The sequence below is a fragment of the Pristiophorus japonicus genome, chromosome 6, assembly GCF_044704955.1.
Source record: "Pristiophorus japonicus isolate sPriJap1 chromosome 6, sPriJap1.hap1, whole genome shotgun sequence".
Lineage (NCBI taxonomy): Eukaryota > Metazoa > Chordata > Chondrichthyes > Pristiophoridae > Pristiophorus > Pristiophorus japonicus.
In genome coordinates, this window is record NC_091982.1 from 57,199,814 (window position 1) to 57,219,249 (window position 19,436).

Genomic DNA, 19,436 nt, shown 5'->3' on the forward strand with positions numbered 1-19,436 from the left:
GAAGGACTCTGGAGACCTGAATAAAAGACTACGGTCACATGTTACTTTGAGCTCACAGTATCTGGTCAGATTCTTTATGCAAGACATAACACTCTCAATATGCTGATTTACATGCAACAAAAGACACACACACTGGACTGGGGGAGGGGGGGGGGGGAGGGGGGAGGGGGAGAAATGAAATAGAAAACATTACAGATCTTGTATTTTGTACACTGCGACATCGTATCCTGTTGTCATTTTTATTACCACGAAAATGTCAGCATTTTCTGAAGTAAATCCAACAAGTCAGTTACTAACTAGCTAAGAAATCTTTGTTGGGTTAACTTAGCTATTTGAAAAATAATTAAAACTGACCTCCAACATTTAAATTGCGACTTTGCAGTAAATTAGCAGAAAGTAACTTTGGTCCTACAGTCAGCAGAGGAAGATCAAACTTTATTAATTGAAACTGCTTGCATACAAAATATATTGCACTTCAACCGAACAATATCAACATAAAACCAAATTATTCGTTTTCACTACTATGTACAGAGAAAAATATTGCCCCTGTTGCAGATTCATATACTGTAAGGTCAATCTACCTTTGTTAATCGTCTATACTAAGTTAACACAATAGCCCATAGTGGACAGGTACATAAACAAAGCTTTTTTCTCCTCCCCAAATACTGTACAGTCCCAAAAATAAATAACTACAAATCATCAGTTTGGCAACAATCTTCAGGCATTTTATGCCTTTCAAAACAATACACCATTTAATTCTTTACGTTTTCCCTCATACATCAAATGCAGAGGTGTAAAGAAAAAAGTGCCCTCCCACACTGACCAATCAATGCCATACAAACTTCAGTGCAAGGATTTCTGATCCTTTACTGCTCAGCTAGATGCATATACAAGGAAAATCATGAAAAGCATGCATTCTTCTGTAAAGGTTCCCCAAAATTTAACCACACTTTTTATCTACATACATGTACAATACAATGTTACTGTCTTCTGCTCGTTTAGCTTCCCTGATTTCTGCAACTATAGTAAGGTTACCCCCTTCTGGCAAGTTATATTGAAGGCACAGATCAAACAATATACTTTTTTTAAATTTTTTTTTTCAAAAAGGAGTTTTTGCTAAGTGAAATGAAAATGGTTACATCACAAATGTTCCACCTGCCCACCAAAAGACAACGTGGACCGTGTGCATCAGTTGTGCACAAATGAGTTTTTAAATGTCTTTGGCCTAATAGGTTTCTCTAAATGACATGTAAGCATCTGGTTTGTATGGTTAATGAAAGGAAATTAAGAGAGAACATCACACTACAGGTATGCGCTTTAAGATACTCCGTTCACCAGCACTTGCTGGCTGTCTGTAGGACTGTCTGGCTTCTCCTTCTTTTGAGCGCGCTCCTTGCCCACACGCTGTCGGGTGCTCTCGCCAAAGACATTTGGGCTGTGTGAAGCTTTCGTCATGACACTCCTTTCATTATTGCTGTCAATTCTGATCTGAAACAAATCAGAAGGTGTTCAGAAACTAAATGCTGAAACCACAACATTAACTGCATGGAAGTGACACGTCACAGTATTGAAACTTAGGAGGACTTTGCAAACAAAAAAGTACAACAGTTGATAAAATAAGAACTGTATTAATAAACTGGTCACATTCATTTAAAGAGGGCAGCACAGCCAATAGAACGCTACTTGAATCGATAAGATTTTCCACACATATTCTTGTTAGACTCTCACAGCTCGTGGCCTGACAGATGAGCAGATCAAACCACAGGTAATGAGAAAAAGCCAGTGATGTGGACAGTCACATACCCATTCTTGCTTTCTATTGGAGGTATCTAAAACTTTGCCATAGTTTGTCGCATTGGTCAAACATATTTCATCAGGATAGTGCCTTCAACTTCTCCACTGCCTGTCGTTGTTGGCCTCCTATACAAACACTGCCACACCAAGTCCCGTTCATTCACCACCCTTGTCCTTGATGATCTCCTCTGGCTCTCACCTTGACCTTTTTATAAAGTCCCCCACCCTCATGCACTCCTGCAAGTCTACCTTTCCAATCACTGCCAGCCGAACATCCCAGCCCGTGCCCAATGGTCCCTGCATTCGAGCCGTTTGTACATGCCCCTCACTCCCGCCCCCCATCATCAGTGGGCTAGCCTTTAGCTGAGCTTCCTTTACCTTATTACTTCTTTCCTCATATTTAAAAGCCCCCTCCAATCCATGCTTTCAGTCACCCCTCCCAACTCCTTTGTACCAGACATTTTGTTTGTGAAACACCTTGGATTTATATCAAAAGGTGTTGACATGCTGCACCATGATGAGGTAGGACGCCAGTTCATTCATACCTGTGATTCCCCATATAGTGGCTTCCCAGTCTTCGTAGTGCCAGCACAAACAAAAAAGAGGGGAGAAAAAGTATGTTTTAAAACATGCCGGGAAAAATGTTCAAACAACTGTCAGGTGTACTTTCCATGAAATCTCCTAAGCACTAGGAGGAGGTAGAAATTTGAGCAACATATGTATTGCCTCGCCACTAATGCCACATTTTACAAACCCAAATTTCCATGAGAAAAATAAACATAAGAACCTATTTGAAGGCAAATCAAATGTTAGTGATTCAAAAAGATTACATCATACACAAGTGAATATTTTTGTAAAAATGTGCACAATAGGTAACGATAAATGCTTCAGTTACTGGGTATAAAGGATTCTCACCTTGGGTTAAAATGTCTAACAGAACCTTTAAAAAAAACTTTTTATAAGGCATCATAATTTAGAGTATTTAAAAAAATGATAAGATGGTTTATTATACAGGCTATTGAAAGTTTTGGCCTATTTTTAATGTCTGTAAATTCAGAGATCCAGTTGGTCTCTTGTAGATCTGCAGATTTCAAACCCATGTACAGGAGCTAGAAATTTCATTCTGGCCCATGACTTTTCAAAGGTCAAAATATCACTAGAATACTGTATTGTTTACATGCAGCATATTTTCACCACAGGATCTAGTTTTCAGGAACTTTGTAAATTATGAATAATCCGTAAAGTCCCACTTATATGAATACGGAGAATGCCGAGCTCTTTGGAGACATGTTCCAACAATTTTGATCGCAATAACGCTAGGGAGAGGCCAATTAAGTTTTTTTTTAAAAAGGGAGAAGAATGCAAGTTTAAAAAGAAACACCAGATTGTTCAAACGTTTTGGCAATTCTGATTGTGGCATCATAATACCTTAACACAGACCAATATAGACTTAAGGTTGGTGAGCTTTTTGGGAAATTAATTTGTCCACGATGATTAGTAGCGGGTCTTTTGTTGTTGCAAAAAAACTACTGATTTAGGCGAGATTTGACCAAATTGAGTTCAGGCACAATGGCAGAGTTTGGGGATTATTTAGTATTCTACAAGGACACAGGATTCAGTTAATAGCCATCCAAACAAACTTTCTTTTGCATACTAATTGCAGCATTGCATGCATTAACCACAGCAACAACGTCACGGCAACAGGAATGTAGCCTTAAGCTCCACAGAGAGTGAGCGAGAGCGAGAAGGGAGCCAGGGCTCTTGTCTGAAACACTATTTGGCAGCAACCTCTAAAAATCCCATTCGTGGAGCTGCACATGTAGATACTGGTTGATGACCCAGATCACATTCGATGCATTGATCCCAGTGGTCAAACAGTTTGCCAGAGCTCAATGTTCAGGCTCAAACATGAAGACTACTGCTTGGGCGAGTTCCAGAGAGGCTCCAGATAATGGGCCTGGACCCCAGCATCAGTTGCCAACTTCAATAGAAGCCATAAATTCCATCAACCAGGTCTGATCGCTCTCTCTCTAACTGCCGTAGAATTCAGGAATTAGACCAACTGTTGACACCATCTGTCTTTAATCACCAACAACCCCCCCATTCACAAATTGATAAATATTCCCACAGCTACGAACAGTGCATTAGGAAGGACAGAAAATATATCACTATTAGATGTTCATGTGGAAGTTAGAAGGAAGCCAGATACAGTTTATTAAAAAAAACTAGGAGCAAACAAAGGAATACATTCTAAGAATGAGGAAGAGTGCCGGCAAATAATGTAATATGCTGAATTTAAACCCACCTCAACCTAACAATGGTTCAGCAAAACACCAGGCTCCAGCTCGAAAGTCTGACCAATATTTGGATGTCAAGTTTTTTATTTTTTATTTATTTATTCGTTGCCAATCTTTCCAATTCTTTGTCAGATCATCTTGTCAGATTACAAACGCCAGAGGTCACCTTGGGCCCATTCAAGGATCACTCTGCGCCAATGCTCTTAGCCAAAAGGCCTAGAGCCACTGCACCGTTCCTGGAAGTACTGCAATACCAGGTCCGTGCCATGGAGGTGGATGTGTGCCCCCCACCCACCTCCTATTTCCAAAAAGCATAGGAGAACCACCTTCCTGATCCAGGGAGAACCACTTTCTGGTCATGGTTACTCCCCTGTCAGGTCAGTTACGCATGATCTTAGCCAAAAGGCCGAGAAGCGATGTCAAGTTTTATGCCAGGCAAAGCACCAGCTGTGTTAAATTCCTACAGGCAGTCAGAACCCATGACGGAGTCAAGAGCAGTAGCTATGGCCATCGGGAAGGTAGGTTCGGCTGCTAAACCCGATAGAAATGCCAATCCTCGACCTGCACATGCAGATAGACTGGGAGAGGAATGGCAACGACCCACCCCTCCAGATGGTACTTGCGATATTTACGGAAGGAATGAGAAGATTCTGGTTGAGAATCAATGATTTATCATTCTAACATTTCCTTAATTTATTCATCACATAGAATCATAGAATGGTTACAGCACAGAAGTAGTCCATTCGGCCCGTCGAGCCTGTGCTAGGTCTCTGCAAGGGCACTTCAGCTAGTCCCACTCCCCCGCCCTTTCCCCGTCGCCCTGTAATTTCTTTTCCTTCAGGTCTCCACCACCCTTTCAGGGAGTGTATTCATGATCCTAACCATTTGCTGCATAAAAAAGCTTTTCCTCATGTCGCTTTTGGTTCTTTTGCCAATCACCTTAAATCTGTGTCCTCTGGTTCTCGACCCTTCTGCCAATGGGAACAGTTTTTTTCTATCTACTCTGTCCAGACCCCTCATGATTTTGAGCATGTCCATCAGCTCTCCTCTCAACCTCCAGGGAGAATAACCCCAACTTCTCCAGTCTATCCGCGTAACTGAAGTTCCTCATCCCTGGAACCATTCTCGTAAATCTTTTCTGCACCCTCTCGAAGGCCTTCACATCCTTCCTAAAATACGGTGCCCAGAATTGGACACAATACTCCAGTTGAGACCGAACCAGTGTTTTATAAAGCATCATTACCTCCTTAAGAAGCAGTAAAGGGAAACAAAAAAACTTTTAAAAAAAATCTGACACTTTTTGATGTAAACTTTTGTATAAGTCAGTATGGAAATTGACTATGTAAATGTGGGGCTGGGTCAAAGTGGTGGATATCGGTGCTGTACAGTATGTATATGGAGGGCCACTGGAAGATTGATCATCACTCTAAGCTTACTACACTTATTCAATACTAAAATATTCTGGGTTTTGTCCTTATGCTCTTTTTCCTCAAATTCTTTTAAATTGAAAAGACCGCGCACGCACGGAATTTTGAATAGTCTGCGCAGCCCAATATAAATTACAAGGAACATTAAATCCAACCGTCTACCTTCAGCGACACACAACTTTCCTGCCTCTTTCACAAGATGCCCTTATTTGTACTCCAGGTCTTACACTTTGTGGAAATAAATCTATATTTTCTGCAATGACAGGCGTGTTGCCTTAGGGTCACTGACAGTGTATTTGAAGCTAGGGTGGGGGGAGAGGGAAGACAGGCAGGAGTGTGATGTTTGAAAACTTTTAATATTTAAAATACGGAGAATCCTAATTTATGATCTGTTTTAGTTAATATATTTTATTTAATATTTGCATATTGAAAATAAACCATAACCAGTTTGATTGCATGGTGCAGATTCTTTTTATCAAAAAGACCAATCTTCACGTGCAATTTGAGAGACTTAGCTACAGATCCCTTAAATAGGGTCCTCCGAGAATGAGGAACTGAAAGAAGTTAATATTAATTAAAAAAAATGATACTGGGGAAATTAATGGGACTGAAAGCCGATAAATCCCCTGGACCTGATGGCCTACATCCTAGGGTTTTGAAAAAGATGGATATAGAAATAGTGGATGCATTGGTTGTCATCTTCCAAAATTCCATAGATTCTAGAACGTTTCCCGCGGATTAGAAGGTAGTAAATGTAACCCTACTATTTAAGAAAGGAGGGAGATAGAAAACAGAACTATCGACCAGTTAACTTGACACCAGTAGTGGGGAAAATGCTAGAATCTATTATTAAGGACATGGTAACAGTGCACTTAAAAAAGAATAATAAGATTTGGCAGAGTCAACACGGATGCATGAAAGAGAAATCATGTTTGACGAGTTTTTTGAGGTTGTAACTAGCAGAATAGATAAGGGGGAACCAGTGGATGTGGTGTATTTGGATTTTCAGAAGGCATTCGATAAGGTGTCACACAAGAGGTTATTAAACAAAATTAGGGCTCATTCATGGGATTGGGGGTAATATATAGCATGGATTGATTAAAGGACAGAAAACATAGTAGGAATAAACAGGTCATTTTTGGGTTGGCAGGCTGTAACTAGTGGGGTGCCACAAGGATCGTTGCTTGGGCCTCTGCTATTCACAATCTATATCAATGATTTGGATGAGGGGACCAAATGTAATATATCTAAGTTTGCTGATGATACAAAGCTAGGTGGGAATGTAAGTTGAGGAGGAGGATGCAAAGAGGCTTCAAGGGAATATAGACAGGCTAAGTGAGTGGGCAAGAACATGGCAAATGGAATACAATGTGGAGGAATGTGAAGTTATCCACTTTGGTGGGAAAAATAGAAAAGCAGAGTATTTTTTTAAATGGTGAGAGATTGGGAAATGTTGGCATTCAGGCAGACCTGGGCGTCCTTGTACAGGTACAGCAAGCAATTAAGAAAGCAAATGGAACGTTGGCCTTTATTACAAGAGGATTTGAGTATAAGAGTAAAGATGTCTCACTGCAATTATAAAGGGCCCTGGTGAGACTACACCTGAAGTATTGTGTGCAGTTTTGATCTCCTTACCTAAGGAAGGATATATTTGCCATAGAGGGAGTGCAACAAAGGTTCATCAGACTGATTCCTGGGATGGGGCTGGGGCTGGGGGGGGAGATTGTCCTATGAGGAGAGATTGCGTAGACTAGGCCTATATAGAATAATGAGATGTGACCTCATTGAAGCATACAAAGTTCTTACAGGGCTTGACAGGGTAGATGCAGAGAGAATGCTGGGGCATCTAGAACCAGGGGTCACAGTCTCAAAATAAGGGGTCAGCCATTTATGACTGAGATGAGGGAAATGTCTTTAGTCAGAGGGCTGTGAATCTTGGAATTCTCTATCCCAGAGGGCTGTGGAAGCTCAGTTGTTGAGTTATTCAAGACAGAGAGCGATTGCTTTTTGAATATTAAAGGAATCAATGGATATGGGGACAGTGCAGGAAAGTGGAATTGAGATGGAAGATCAGCCATGATCTTATTGAATGGCGGAGCAGGCTCGAGGGGCTCAAATGACCTACTCCTGCTCCTATTTCTCACATTCTTATACCAGAATATACTCTTCACAAGCTGTACGTCAGAGTAGACCAATGTAAACTGTGGAACCCAAAACCACAATCGAAAGGCTACCTGCAATGAGCCGTCTGTCGTCCTGGATTTTGAGTCTCTTGATGAATTGCGTTTGCGGATGTCTGCCCTCAAAAATTCATCTAAAATGCCAAAAAAAGTTGAAGTCATCTTAGACTGAGAATCAGGATTGCAGAGTACGATTAAATTATTCCGGCAATCTGTCCAGTTGTCATCCAGTGATAGGAACCCACACACACACACACACACACACAGCGACACACACACACAAAAATCCAGCGAGACACAAACACACACACATCCGGCGACACACACACACACTCTGCCGGCGACACACACATACATCCAGCGACACACACACACACATACCCAGCGACACACACACACACACATACCCAGCGACACACACACACACACATACATACCCAGCGACACACACACACACCCATCCAGCGACACACACACACACCCATCCAGCGACACACAAACACACCCATCCAGCGACACACACACACACCCATCCAGCGACACACACACACACCCATCCAGCGACACACACACACACCCATCCAGCGACACACACACACCCATCCAGCGACACACACACGCACCCATCCAGCGACACACACGCACCCATCCAGCGACACACACGCACGCATCCAGCGACACACACGCACGCATCCAGCGACACACACGCACGCATCCAGCGACACACACACGCATCCAGCGACACACACACGCATCCAGCGACACACACACGCATCCAGCGACACACACACGCATCCAGCGACACACACACACACGTATCCAGCGACACACACACACGTATCCAGCGACACACACACACGTATCCAGCGACACACACACACACGTATCCAGCGACACACACACACACGTATCCAGCGACACACACACACATATCCAGCGACACACACACACACGTATCCAGCGACACACACACACGTATCCAGCGACACACACACACACGTATCCAGCGACACACACACACACGTATCCAGCGACACACACACACACGTATCCAGCGACACACACACACACACGTATCCAGCGACACACACACACACGTATCCAGCGACACACACACACACGTATCCAGCGAGACACACACACACACGTATCCAGCGACACACACACACGTATCCAGCGAGACACACACACACACGTATCCAGCGAGACACACACACACACGTATCCAGCGAGACACACACACACGTATCCAGCGACACACACACACACGTATCCAGCGACACACACACACACGTATCCAGCGACACACACACACACGTATCCAGCGACACACACACACACGTATCCAGCGACACACACACACATCCAGCGACACACACACACATCCAGCGACACACACACACATCCAGCGACACACACACACATCCAGCGACACACACACACATCCAGCGACACACACACACATCCAGCGACACACACACATCCAGCGACACACACACATCCAGCGACACACACACACATCCAGCGACACACACACACATCCAGCGACACACACACACATCCAGCGACACACACACACATCCAGCGACACACACACACATCCAGCGACACACACACACATCCAGCGACACACACACACACACATCCAGCGACACACACACACATATCCAGCGACACACACACACCCCCATATCCAGCAACACACACACACACACATCCCTGACGACACACACACACCCGACGACACACACACATCCTGCGACACACACCCGGCGGCGCGCGCACACACACACCCAGCGACGCGCGCACACACACACACCCAGCGACGCGCGCACACACACCCAGCGACGCGCGCACACACACACACCCAGCGACGCGCGCACACACACACCCAGCGACGCGCGCACACACACACCCAGCGACGCGCGCACACACACACCCAGCGACGCGCGCACACACACACACAGCGACGCGCGCACACACACACAGCGACGCGCGCACACACACTCCCAGCGACGCACATACCCTCACGCACAAAATTAACTTCAATCTGTCCAATTATCCAGCTATATAAACATACACACAATATTGTAATTGGTCCAGTTCGCAGAATGTGACAGTATTATCCAGCCACACACACACACACAGAATATCGTCATCTATTCAGTTGTCAAAATATAGCACTGTTATCCAGACACACACACATAACATGAATGATACTTATTCAGAATCCACTTTAAAAATGTATGTCATTTGCATTGTAATGTGAATGGTGGATTAAATTACACAAAACTACAAACTGACAAAGCAGCTATATGCACAATTATATAATATTCTTGACACTCCACTTCATTTGGATGTTTCCTTTGACGAAAAGCACCTGGCAAAAAAAATTGTAAATCTCTCTTTAAAAGTTGAAATGCCTGCAGACAGCGATAGTAATGGAACTGGCACTCAGGCCATTTACCTGAAGTTGCCGATGGATTTTTGTTACTCCCGCGGCCACGCCCCCCACCGCGGCCACGCCCAGCACTGCCGCGCCTGCGACTGTCACCCCGGCGCGAATATGGTTCCCTTTCTTCGTCTGTTGGCGCCAGCGACCAATCGCTTAGCTCATCTCTGTGCTCGGATTCAGTCTCAGAGGCATTGGATGCTTCAGAGTTATTACCTTGGGAGCCAGAAGGGGGGAAAAAAAGTCACAGAATTGCAAAACATCGCTCAGCAAAAGCTATGTTATCGTTCTTTACATGAGCAACTGTGTAAAAAGCACAATGTCCTACCTTTCTGAAATAATTTTTATTTAGATTATAACTCAACTTTTAAATGCAGCTCTGCATACTTGTAAAAAAACCCGGATATTATGTCCCAGAGGGGATCGGAGAGGGGCAGGAGGAGAGGAGAGGGGATCGCGGGGGTAAGGAGAAGGAGAAGAGAAGAAAGGGGATCAGAAGGGGGGGGGGATGTGGAGGAGAGAGGGCATTGGCGGGGGGGGGGGGGGAGGGGAATCTGAGGGGGGGAAAGAGAGGGGATCGGGAGGTGGGGAACAGGAGCTCGGGGGGGTGGGGGGGGGAAAGAGAGAATGTCAGGAGCTGGGGCGGTCAGGAGCTTGGGGAGAGAATGTCAGGGACCCCCCCCACCCACCCCTTTTTTTAATGGCACCACGCTCGCCTTCTCCTCACCCGCTCTCTACAGGTCGTAGCAGTTCAAGAAGGCAGCTCACTGCCATCCTGTCAAGGGCAACATGGGATGAGCAATACATAAATGCATTTTAAAAAATGAGAACGTGTTCTGTGTTGGTCCTACAATGTGTGTAACATTACACATGTGTGTTATTTGCCATACTCGACTATTCCAATGTTCTCCTGGCCAGCGTCCCATCTTCTACCTTCAATCAATTTGAGCTCTGCTGCATGCAGCAAGTCCCATTAACCATTACCCCTCTGCCCGCTAAGCTGTGCAGCCCATTAAAGCAACGGCAGACCCTCAAAAGAAATGAGGGGGAACATTTTACAAAAACACAAAGTGCAGGAAATATTTAGCAGGTCAGGCAGATCTGTGGAGAGAGAAGCAGAGTTAATGGTTCAGGTCGATGACCTTTCGTCAGAACAGTTCTGACAAAGGTTCATCAACCTGAAACATTACGTCTGTTTCTTTCTCCACAGATGCTGCCTGACCTGCTGAGTATTTCCAGCACTTGCTATTTTTTATTTTAGATTTCCAGCATCCACGATATTTTGGTTTTCTATTAGGGGGAACATTATCCACCAACATATTGATTTTAAAATCCCTCCATGGACTCATCCCTTCCTATACGAACTTGACAGTGTGAGCACTCCTAACTGCTCTGTTGAACTTTGGACCTGGCTGTCACAATGAATGGGTCATACTGCACATTGGAAAATACTTGATTGCTCAGGCAGGCAGGATCTAGGCCCCAAGTTTCCACATGATTTGCTCCTGATTTTTAGGAGCAACTGGTGGAGAATGGACTATCTTAGAAATCGCAATTCTCCACATTTTTCTTTCTGCAGTTCTAGTCAGTTCGAACAGTTTCACTTTGGAACAGAATTTTTTCTTCAAAAGGGGGCGTGTCCGGCCACTGATGCCCGATTTCAAAGTTTCCACAGTGAAAACGTACTCCAAACTAACTTAGAATGGAGCAAGTGAAGATTTTTGTAGAACTGAAAAAACCTTGTCTACACATTAAAAAAATCAGGCACTGGTTACAAATTAGGCGTCCGAAACGAGGTGGGGGGGGGGGGGAAGGGAAGTCATTAAATTCTACAATAAATCCTTATTTATACTTATACAAATATTATACAAATAAATCCAACCTGAATAAACATTTATAAGCAAAGAAAAGATGAAATAAACCATCTTCCTACCTGTGTGAAAGTGCTTCAGGCAGGTTCAGTCAGCTCGGCGGTGTGGCGTCGTTCCCGCGAACGGGAGGGCCCGACCGACCGCAGCGGGGGGGGAGGGGGGAGGCATGGAGGAGGAGGCAGCCGTTCCCGACGGCGGGGGGGGGGGGGGAGGAGGAGGCAGTGAGAAGGCTGCAGGACGCCTCAGAAGTTGAGGCAGCCATTCCCGACGGCAGGGGAGGGTGAGGCCGTGGGGAAACGGCTGCCTCAACTTCTGAGGCTTCCTGCAGCCTTCTCACTGCTGCAAGAAGCCTCAGTGTTGATCATGGAAGGGCAATGTGTTTTTATTAAAAAATGTTCAAAAATTAAACAGCTACAAAAAAAACCTAATTTAAATGGTACCTGCCCCCTCCCACTTACAAAATCGGCGCGAGTGGTAGGCTCCGTCCCCTGGGCGCCGCGCCAAGCTGCCATGGAGCTGCAGGGCGCTCCAGAATCGCGCGTTTTTTTTCAGGCGCCCTTTTCGGCGTGAAAAACTGGCGCCCAGCTCGGAGGGGCGCCCATTTTGTAGCGTGTGGAAACTTGGGGCCCATATTACACATTCCAGACAAACTGGTTCCCGTGGAGGACAAGGCACACTCAGCAGTCAGAAATCTGGTCTTGCCCTCCAAGGGGACCAAACAGAACTTGGGTGTCGCAAATAGTTACAGCCCCGAGATTCTCATTTCCGCTACCACAATCTCTCCAGCCAGAAACATGGGATGTCCAGGCGGCAACCGTAGGCAGACTGTCCCATCTACCGTACAAACACAGCAGTCGCCATCCGAGTAATAAGGTGGGGAACTTGCACAATGGTGGGGCTTTCTGGAAGGACGAATGAAAATATGTCAAATGGTCTGACTCATCCGTAATTATCTTGTGATAATAGGGGCCGGTAGGATGGATCACCATTGAGGCTGGGATTCACAATTTACACACAATACTCTGGTTGAGAATCCAAATTCTTTTGCCACTTACAAATTTTTAAATTGGGCAACTTATAGGGTTAAGCTAAAAAAAAAGTTGCAGATTTAATTTTAGAATTTGAAAACTAAAAATAGTAACAGGAGTTGGCCATTCAGCCCTCGAACCTATTCCGCCATTCAATGAGATCATGGCTGATCTAACTCCATATACCCACCTTTGGCCCATATCCATTAATACCGTTGGTTAACAAGAAACTATCAATTTCCGATTTAAAATTGATACAGGAACAAATGTTTTTGAAAACTGACAGCAATAAATGCTTATCAGTTGCAAATCCTGTAACACAAACTTTGTTGTTTAAAAGTGTTTTCTCTCCCAAACCGTTGTATATAAATTAAGAATATTAAACCTGATGCATAGCCTGGGCCTCGCCTACCACGCCCTCGACTACTGTAGGGTCTGCCTCCACGCAAGTAACTTGTAGTCTCATCGGTTGAGTAGCCCCTTTCTTTGTCGGGGCGGTTTGCAGGGGTCCGCAAACCTGCACCCATCTGCCGAAGTTGCTCGTCTATTTGCAAACGTTCCATGCGCAGCTGATCAACTTCCTGCAGAGAAAGCACAAGGACCTTTAGGATGGCTAAATTCACCAGAATTGTAATTATAAATCAGGACCTGCAGAACCTACAAATATGGACTTGACCAGCGTTTGCAGGATTATTTAGTCTCGAAAATTAACGCGACTAATAATAATTACCGCTATCTTAATTTTTTGGGGGGGGGGGGGGGGTGAAAGAGACTAAGAGAAGAGAAAGAGAAATGCATTCACTTGTCGGCCGAACGACGGATTTCGGCTCAGTTCTCTGCAACCAGATCTACAAGGCCCAACCCATTGCACATGGTGTGGTTATGAAAAGGTTAGATGCTGTTAGCACCTGGACTTCACAATAACATTCAGGAGAGACTGAGGGCTGGAAAGTGGCCATCAAACCTCCATTACCAAAAGGGTCAAGAGACGATCAGTAATTTTAACATGGGTTGTTGAGAAAACTTTTGAAATAGTTCTATTGGATCTAGTGGATGAAGACTACTTCACTGATTAACATGAATCAAGGAAGCAGAAGCTATGCTGAAGTAATCCAACACGTTTTTTTTTAAAGTGGACAAGGAAATGCAACTGTTTGCACTTGGATTTCAGAAGCTTTCAACGGGTCCTATATTGCTGCCTAAGCTAAGGAGTTATAGAACAAGAGGTAAAGTATAAATCGCTGGATAGAGGACTGGCTTAAAAACAGGAAATAAGCTATAGCCATCAATAGGAACTTCTGAAGCTTGAAAAGAGTTACAAATGAAGTAACCCGGAGAGGGGGGAAATAGGTCTTGGGTCTCTGCTGTTCAAGGCAGGCATTGTAAACAAAACCTCCAAGTGGGCAGATGATACCAAAACTGGAAGCAGATCAAACAAGGAGGAACAATGCAGCCAGTTCAGAAGAATTTGGATCTTTCAGTTGTGTAAAATGCAGCTCAGTGTGGATAAATGGGACAAGGAACCAAAAGACGGGATGTGTATTAAACAGAAGTCATACAATACTGTGATCAGCAAGTAAATCTAGGGGTTATGGTGGATGAATCTATTAAGCAGTCAGTCCAGTGTTCATCTGTGATTTAAAAAAACATCAATTACTAGCCTGAGGGAAGCAGCACAGATCAAGAGCTGGTATGTTTGCTGTATAAGACCTCATATACAAGTACTGTGGCAACTCTCGTCAACTAATTATAGAAAATATATTATTGCCCTGGAGACACAATTCCAGGTCCCATAAATTGATCAAAGTTATGAGGAAGGTTTAAGGAAGTTATGCATGTCTCCTTCAGGAACAAAACAACAGAAGCAGGCCTCTTCCGCCATTCAATTAGATCACAGATGACCTTTACCTCAAAGCCATTTACCCGCCTTTGTTCCATATCTCAGGATACCCTTACCCAACAAAATCTAGTAGAAGGGGACAACACTACAGGGTGAATACCGTGCCTGATCCTTTAGCATCAGCACATTTCACATCGAACTATAACTGGTCCATGTGATGAGCCATTTCTGCAGCTAATAGTGGGGTGGAATTTCCATCAGCCTTACTATTTGCCGTTTATTGTGCCGCACACACGATACAAATGGAAGGGGCATTAGGTCACTTCAGGTGCCTCACTGAGGGTATCTGAAGCTGAAGGATTTTGCTTGCACATTAATGGGGGGGGAACCTTCCTTTCAGAGAATGAGGAGGCTCCCCAATGATTCAGCTAGTTAATACAGTAAGTATCTGAGCCACACAAACTAGGAAATTCCCAGGCTCAACAATCAGCTAGTGTCAGTCAGACCAATGGAAAGGTCATTTTAAATTTGTTGCTGGAATGTAGGCGACTGACATTGCAGTCAATAATCACCCATCAATACTATTTCAACAGGTTTCAGCAACCCCAAGTTCAAGGGGCAGGGTGTGGGTATGGCAAGGTAAGAAAATAAATAAAATTGGTTAAGTGTTCCCTGTGCTGATCATGACCCTGCCTAGAGAGAGAGATAGACAGAGCGAGATATAGAGAGTGTGTGGAGAGAGTGAGGGAGTGTGTGTATGGACGTCAGAGGAAGAACAGGTTCGGGCTTGGATTGATGACCCCTGTAGAAGCATAGCCCGCCGATGCTCGCTGTTTTCACACAAAAGAACAGCGAGTTGAGAGAGATACAGGAAAGGAGGGGAGAAAATTACAAGAAGGAAAGGGGGGCGGTGAGGGAGATGTGGAATGAGGATTTTTTTCTTGGTCTATGTCACCCTTGCTGGAGTCTGCTCTATAAGAGAGAACAAGGTCATGGGATAAGTAATGAAATTGTGGTCCACGTTGTGAACAGGACACCTTTACATCTTCTCTTGCTCATCAGAAGAATTCGAACAGCGGCAGAAACCCTTGTAAACTCGCTTCAATTTAGATGTTTGGTTAACAAAATATATGCTAAAGAACAACCCTAACAGATCTGGGAAAAATGCAAAGTAGCAAAGGAGAGCCTCAGCCACTGCCCCCACACGATTACCAGAGGCTAGCAGTGTTGAGCATCCAGGTTTTTAATGTTTGAGGATTTGGGGAGGGGCGAGGGATATTTTTCTTTTTGGATCCTACAGATCTCAGCTTGTAAGCAGGGAAGCAGAAAGCCCAGAAGTCTAGATAGAAGAAAGAACATTAAAATCATACAGTTTTACTTTTGCATAAAGAAGTGCTGTGGTCCTCAAGTGGTTTATTCATTAACATTTGTTATTTAATGCAAATTTGCACATCAGGGACCTGCATGCAAATGACAGCCTTTAAACACACAGAAAATAATAGGCAGATATTTGACATTCAGGGAAGGTACAATGTTTCCTCAGAAATTTGTAAAAATACACATTTACATCTGTGAATGGATGTGAAATTGTCAAACCAAGTAAATACTGGCAGCACCAGTCAACGTCAGAAGAAATTGCAAGAAAAATGTGGAAAGGGTGTGAAAGAGGGATGGAGGAGGAGGGAGTGAGAGGAGAGGATTAGGGGTTGGACGTGAAAAGGTCAAGAGGAAGAATGGGGATGGAAGTGGAGGGAGAAGAGGAGAGCGAAGGGAGAGGAGTGTGGGAAGGGTTGATAGAGATGGTAACATATAGGAAGAGGGAGAGGGTGAAAGAGGAGGCCAGATATTCTGTATTCTGCAGTGTCTCACCTCCTGACTCCCCAAAGCATTTTCACCATCTACAAGACACAAGTCAGGAGTGTGATGGAACACTCTCCACTTGCCTGGATGAGTGCAGCTCCAACAACACTCAAAAAGTTCGACACCATCCAGGACAAAGCAGTCGACTTGATTGGCACCCCATCCACCTCTTTCAACATTCGCTCCCTACATGGCTGCAGTGTTTACCAGCCACAAGATGCACTGCAGCAACTCGCCAAGGCTTCTTTGACAGCACCTCCCATACCTGTGATCTCTACCATCTAGAAGGACAAGGGCAGCAGGTGCATGGGAACACCACCAGTTGAAAGTTCCACTCCAAGTCACACAACGCTGTTCTTTCATTGTCACTGGGTCAAAATCATGGAACTCCCTCCCTAACAGCACTGCGGGAGCACCTTCACCACACGGACTGCAGCGGTTCAAGGTGGCGGCTCACCACCACCTTCTCGAGGGGCAATTAGGGATAGGCAATAAATGCTGGCCTTGCCAACGACATCCACATCCCATGAATGGATAAAGAAAAAGAGAGGGGTTGGACGATTGGAGCAGGAAGCGAAGAGGACACTGCTGAAGGAGATGGGGTCTTGGAAAAGGAGGTGGGGAGAGAAGTGGGAGCAGCAAAGGATAGGGCAACTACCTCAGCATGGAGCAGGCAGTAAACTCTTACAGCAGAGCGTGGTAGGGCCTGGTTACATTCTCCCAATGAAGTGATGGGGTTTAGGTCAACATTTAAAATCCCTTCCGGATGGGTAATGGGCTGCAAATTCAAAAACTCTCCCGGGAAATGGCAACAGCCGTAAGTTTAAGCTAAAATTGGGTCCACATACCCATAAGCTCATCCAGTGGGGGTGGAACTCGGATCAGTCCACAGGACTGAAAACACACTCAAACGGGGGTAGAACCATTGCATTTGCAGGCCAAGACTAGGGCATGCAAGAGAATGCGCAGCAGATTGGGGGTGCTGCAATGGCCAGTGGAACATTATTGGCCAACCGAAAACAGAGTCGGGATAAATGGGTCATTTTCCGGTTGGCAAATGGTAACTAGTGTAGGGATCTGTGCTGGGGCCTCAACTATTTACAATCTATATTAATGACTTGGATGAAGGGATAGAGTGTAATGTAGCCAAGTTTGCTGATCTTACAAAGATGGGTGGGAGAGCAAATTGTGAGGACACAAGAAATCTGTAAAGGGATATAGACAGGCTAAGTGAGTGGCCAAAAATTTGGCAGATGGAGTATAATGTGGGAAAATATGAGGTTATCCACTTTGGCAGAAAAAAAATAGAAAAGCAAATTATAATTTAAATGGAGATAAATGTACAAAGTGCTGCAGTACAGAGGGACCTGGGGGTCCTTGTACATGAAACACAAAAAGTTACTATGCAGGTACAGCAAGTAATCAGGAAGGCAAATGGAATAGAGTATAAAAGCAGAGAAGTCCTGCTACAACTGTACAGGGTATTGGTGAGGCCACACCTATAAAACCTACAGTTTTGGTCTCCGTATTTAAGGAAGGATATACTTGCATTGGAGGCTGTTCAAAGAAGGTTCACTAGGTTGATTCCGGAGATGAAGGGGTTGACTTATGAAGATAGATTGAGCCTATACTCATTGGAGTTCAGAAGAATGAGAGGTGATCTTATCGAAACATATAAGATAATGAGGGGGCTCGACAAGGTGGATGCAGATAGGATATTTCCACTCATAGGGGAAACTAAAACTAGGGGGCACAGTCTCAGAATAAGGGGCCATCCATTTAAAACTGAGAGGAGAAGGAATTTCTTCTCTCAGAGGGTTGTAAATCTGTGGAATTCTCTGCCCCAGAGAGTTGTGGAGGCTGGGTCACTGAATATATGGCGGAGATAGACAAATTTTTGAGCGATAAGGGAAGTGGAGCTGAGTCCATGATCAAATCAGCCATGATATTAAATGGCGGAGCAGGCTTGAGGGGTCAAATGGCTGACTCCTACTCCTATTTCTTATGCTCTTATTACAGCACGGCTTGAAGACACAATCAGCAGGTGGTAAAGTGCAGTGAGAAAAATATGTCTTTTAAAAAACAAAGTGATCTAGTTTATACTTGGCTTTTAGTTACTGCATTTCCTAGTCTTTCAGGAACCAGAAGTGGTGCTCCTCTGGAGCCACCTAGGGGACTGTATTGAAATCATTGGAGACTACTTTTGACATTTCACTTAATTATCTTAAAAAAAGTCAAGGCAACGCTGCATTTTAAGCTTACAATGCCTTATTAGAGCGGCACCTACCGATGTACAAAGTGTTACATGATGTACAAGGTGTGACTCACCATGCCTTTAACATGCAACAGATTTTGACTTTTCATATTTCAGTTAAGGTTAGGAAACAGAAGTCAAGTAAGCATAACAATGGGCAATTTACTGAGGTTAGGCTTCAATGCAAGTACGACGCATGACCCAAATACCAGATAAAGAATGGAAAGATAGACAACAAATGTTATACCCTTTAGCAAAAGAAAATACTGCATCTGTTGGAAACCTGAAATAACAGAAAATGCTGGAAACACTCAGCAGATCAGGCAGAGTCCATGTTTCAGGTTGATGACCTTTCATTAGCATTGGTAGAAGTTGTAAGAAAATACTGAGACAGGGAGGAAAGAACAAAGGGGAAGGTCTGTGATCGGCAGGA

At 44.4% G+C, this 19,436-nt stretch overlaps 1 protein-coding gene and 1 non-coding gene across 8 annotated transcripts in view; both read right to left on the reverse strand.

Annotated features, from left to right (window-relative positions):
• Positions 1 to 296: 296 nt before the first annotated feature.
• Positions 297 to 19,436, reverse strand: part of fmr1 (fragile X messenger ribonucleoprotein 1) — an 81,543-nt gene continuing 62,403 nt past the window's right edge. For 2 of the 7 annotated variants that reach the window (XM_070882881.1, XM_070882880.1), the window contains exons 13-17: positions 13,435 to 13,630; positions 10,166 to 10,366; positions 7,753 to 7,832; positions 2,340 to 2,369; positions 297 to 1,488 (exon numbers count right to left, since the gene is read on the reverse strand). In XM_070882881.1, coding sequence (XP_070738982.1) covers positions 1,318 to 1,488; positions 2,340 to 2,369; positions 7,753 to 7,832; positions 10,166 to 10,366; positions 13,435 to 13,630 — 678 coding nt within the window. In that variant the 3' untranslated portion in view covers positions 297 to 1,317. The remainder of the gene's footprint in view (positions 1,489 to 2,339; positions 2,370 to 7,752; positions 7,833 to 10,165; positions 10,367 to 13,434; positions 13,631 to 19,436) is intronic. The other 5 variants (XM_070882883.1, XM_070882885.1, XM_070882882.1 and 2 more) reach the window with 5 other exon arrangements.
• Positions 4,312 to 4,509, reverse strand: LOC139266349 (U2 spliceosomal RNA). The gene has a single exon (XR_011593698.1). It is a non-coding gene; the product is annotated as a U2 spliceosomal RNA (small nuclear RNA).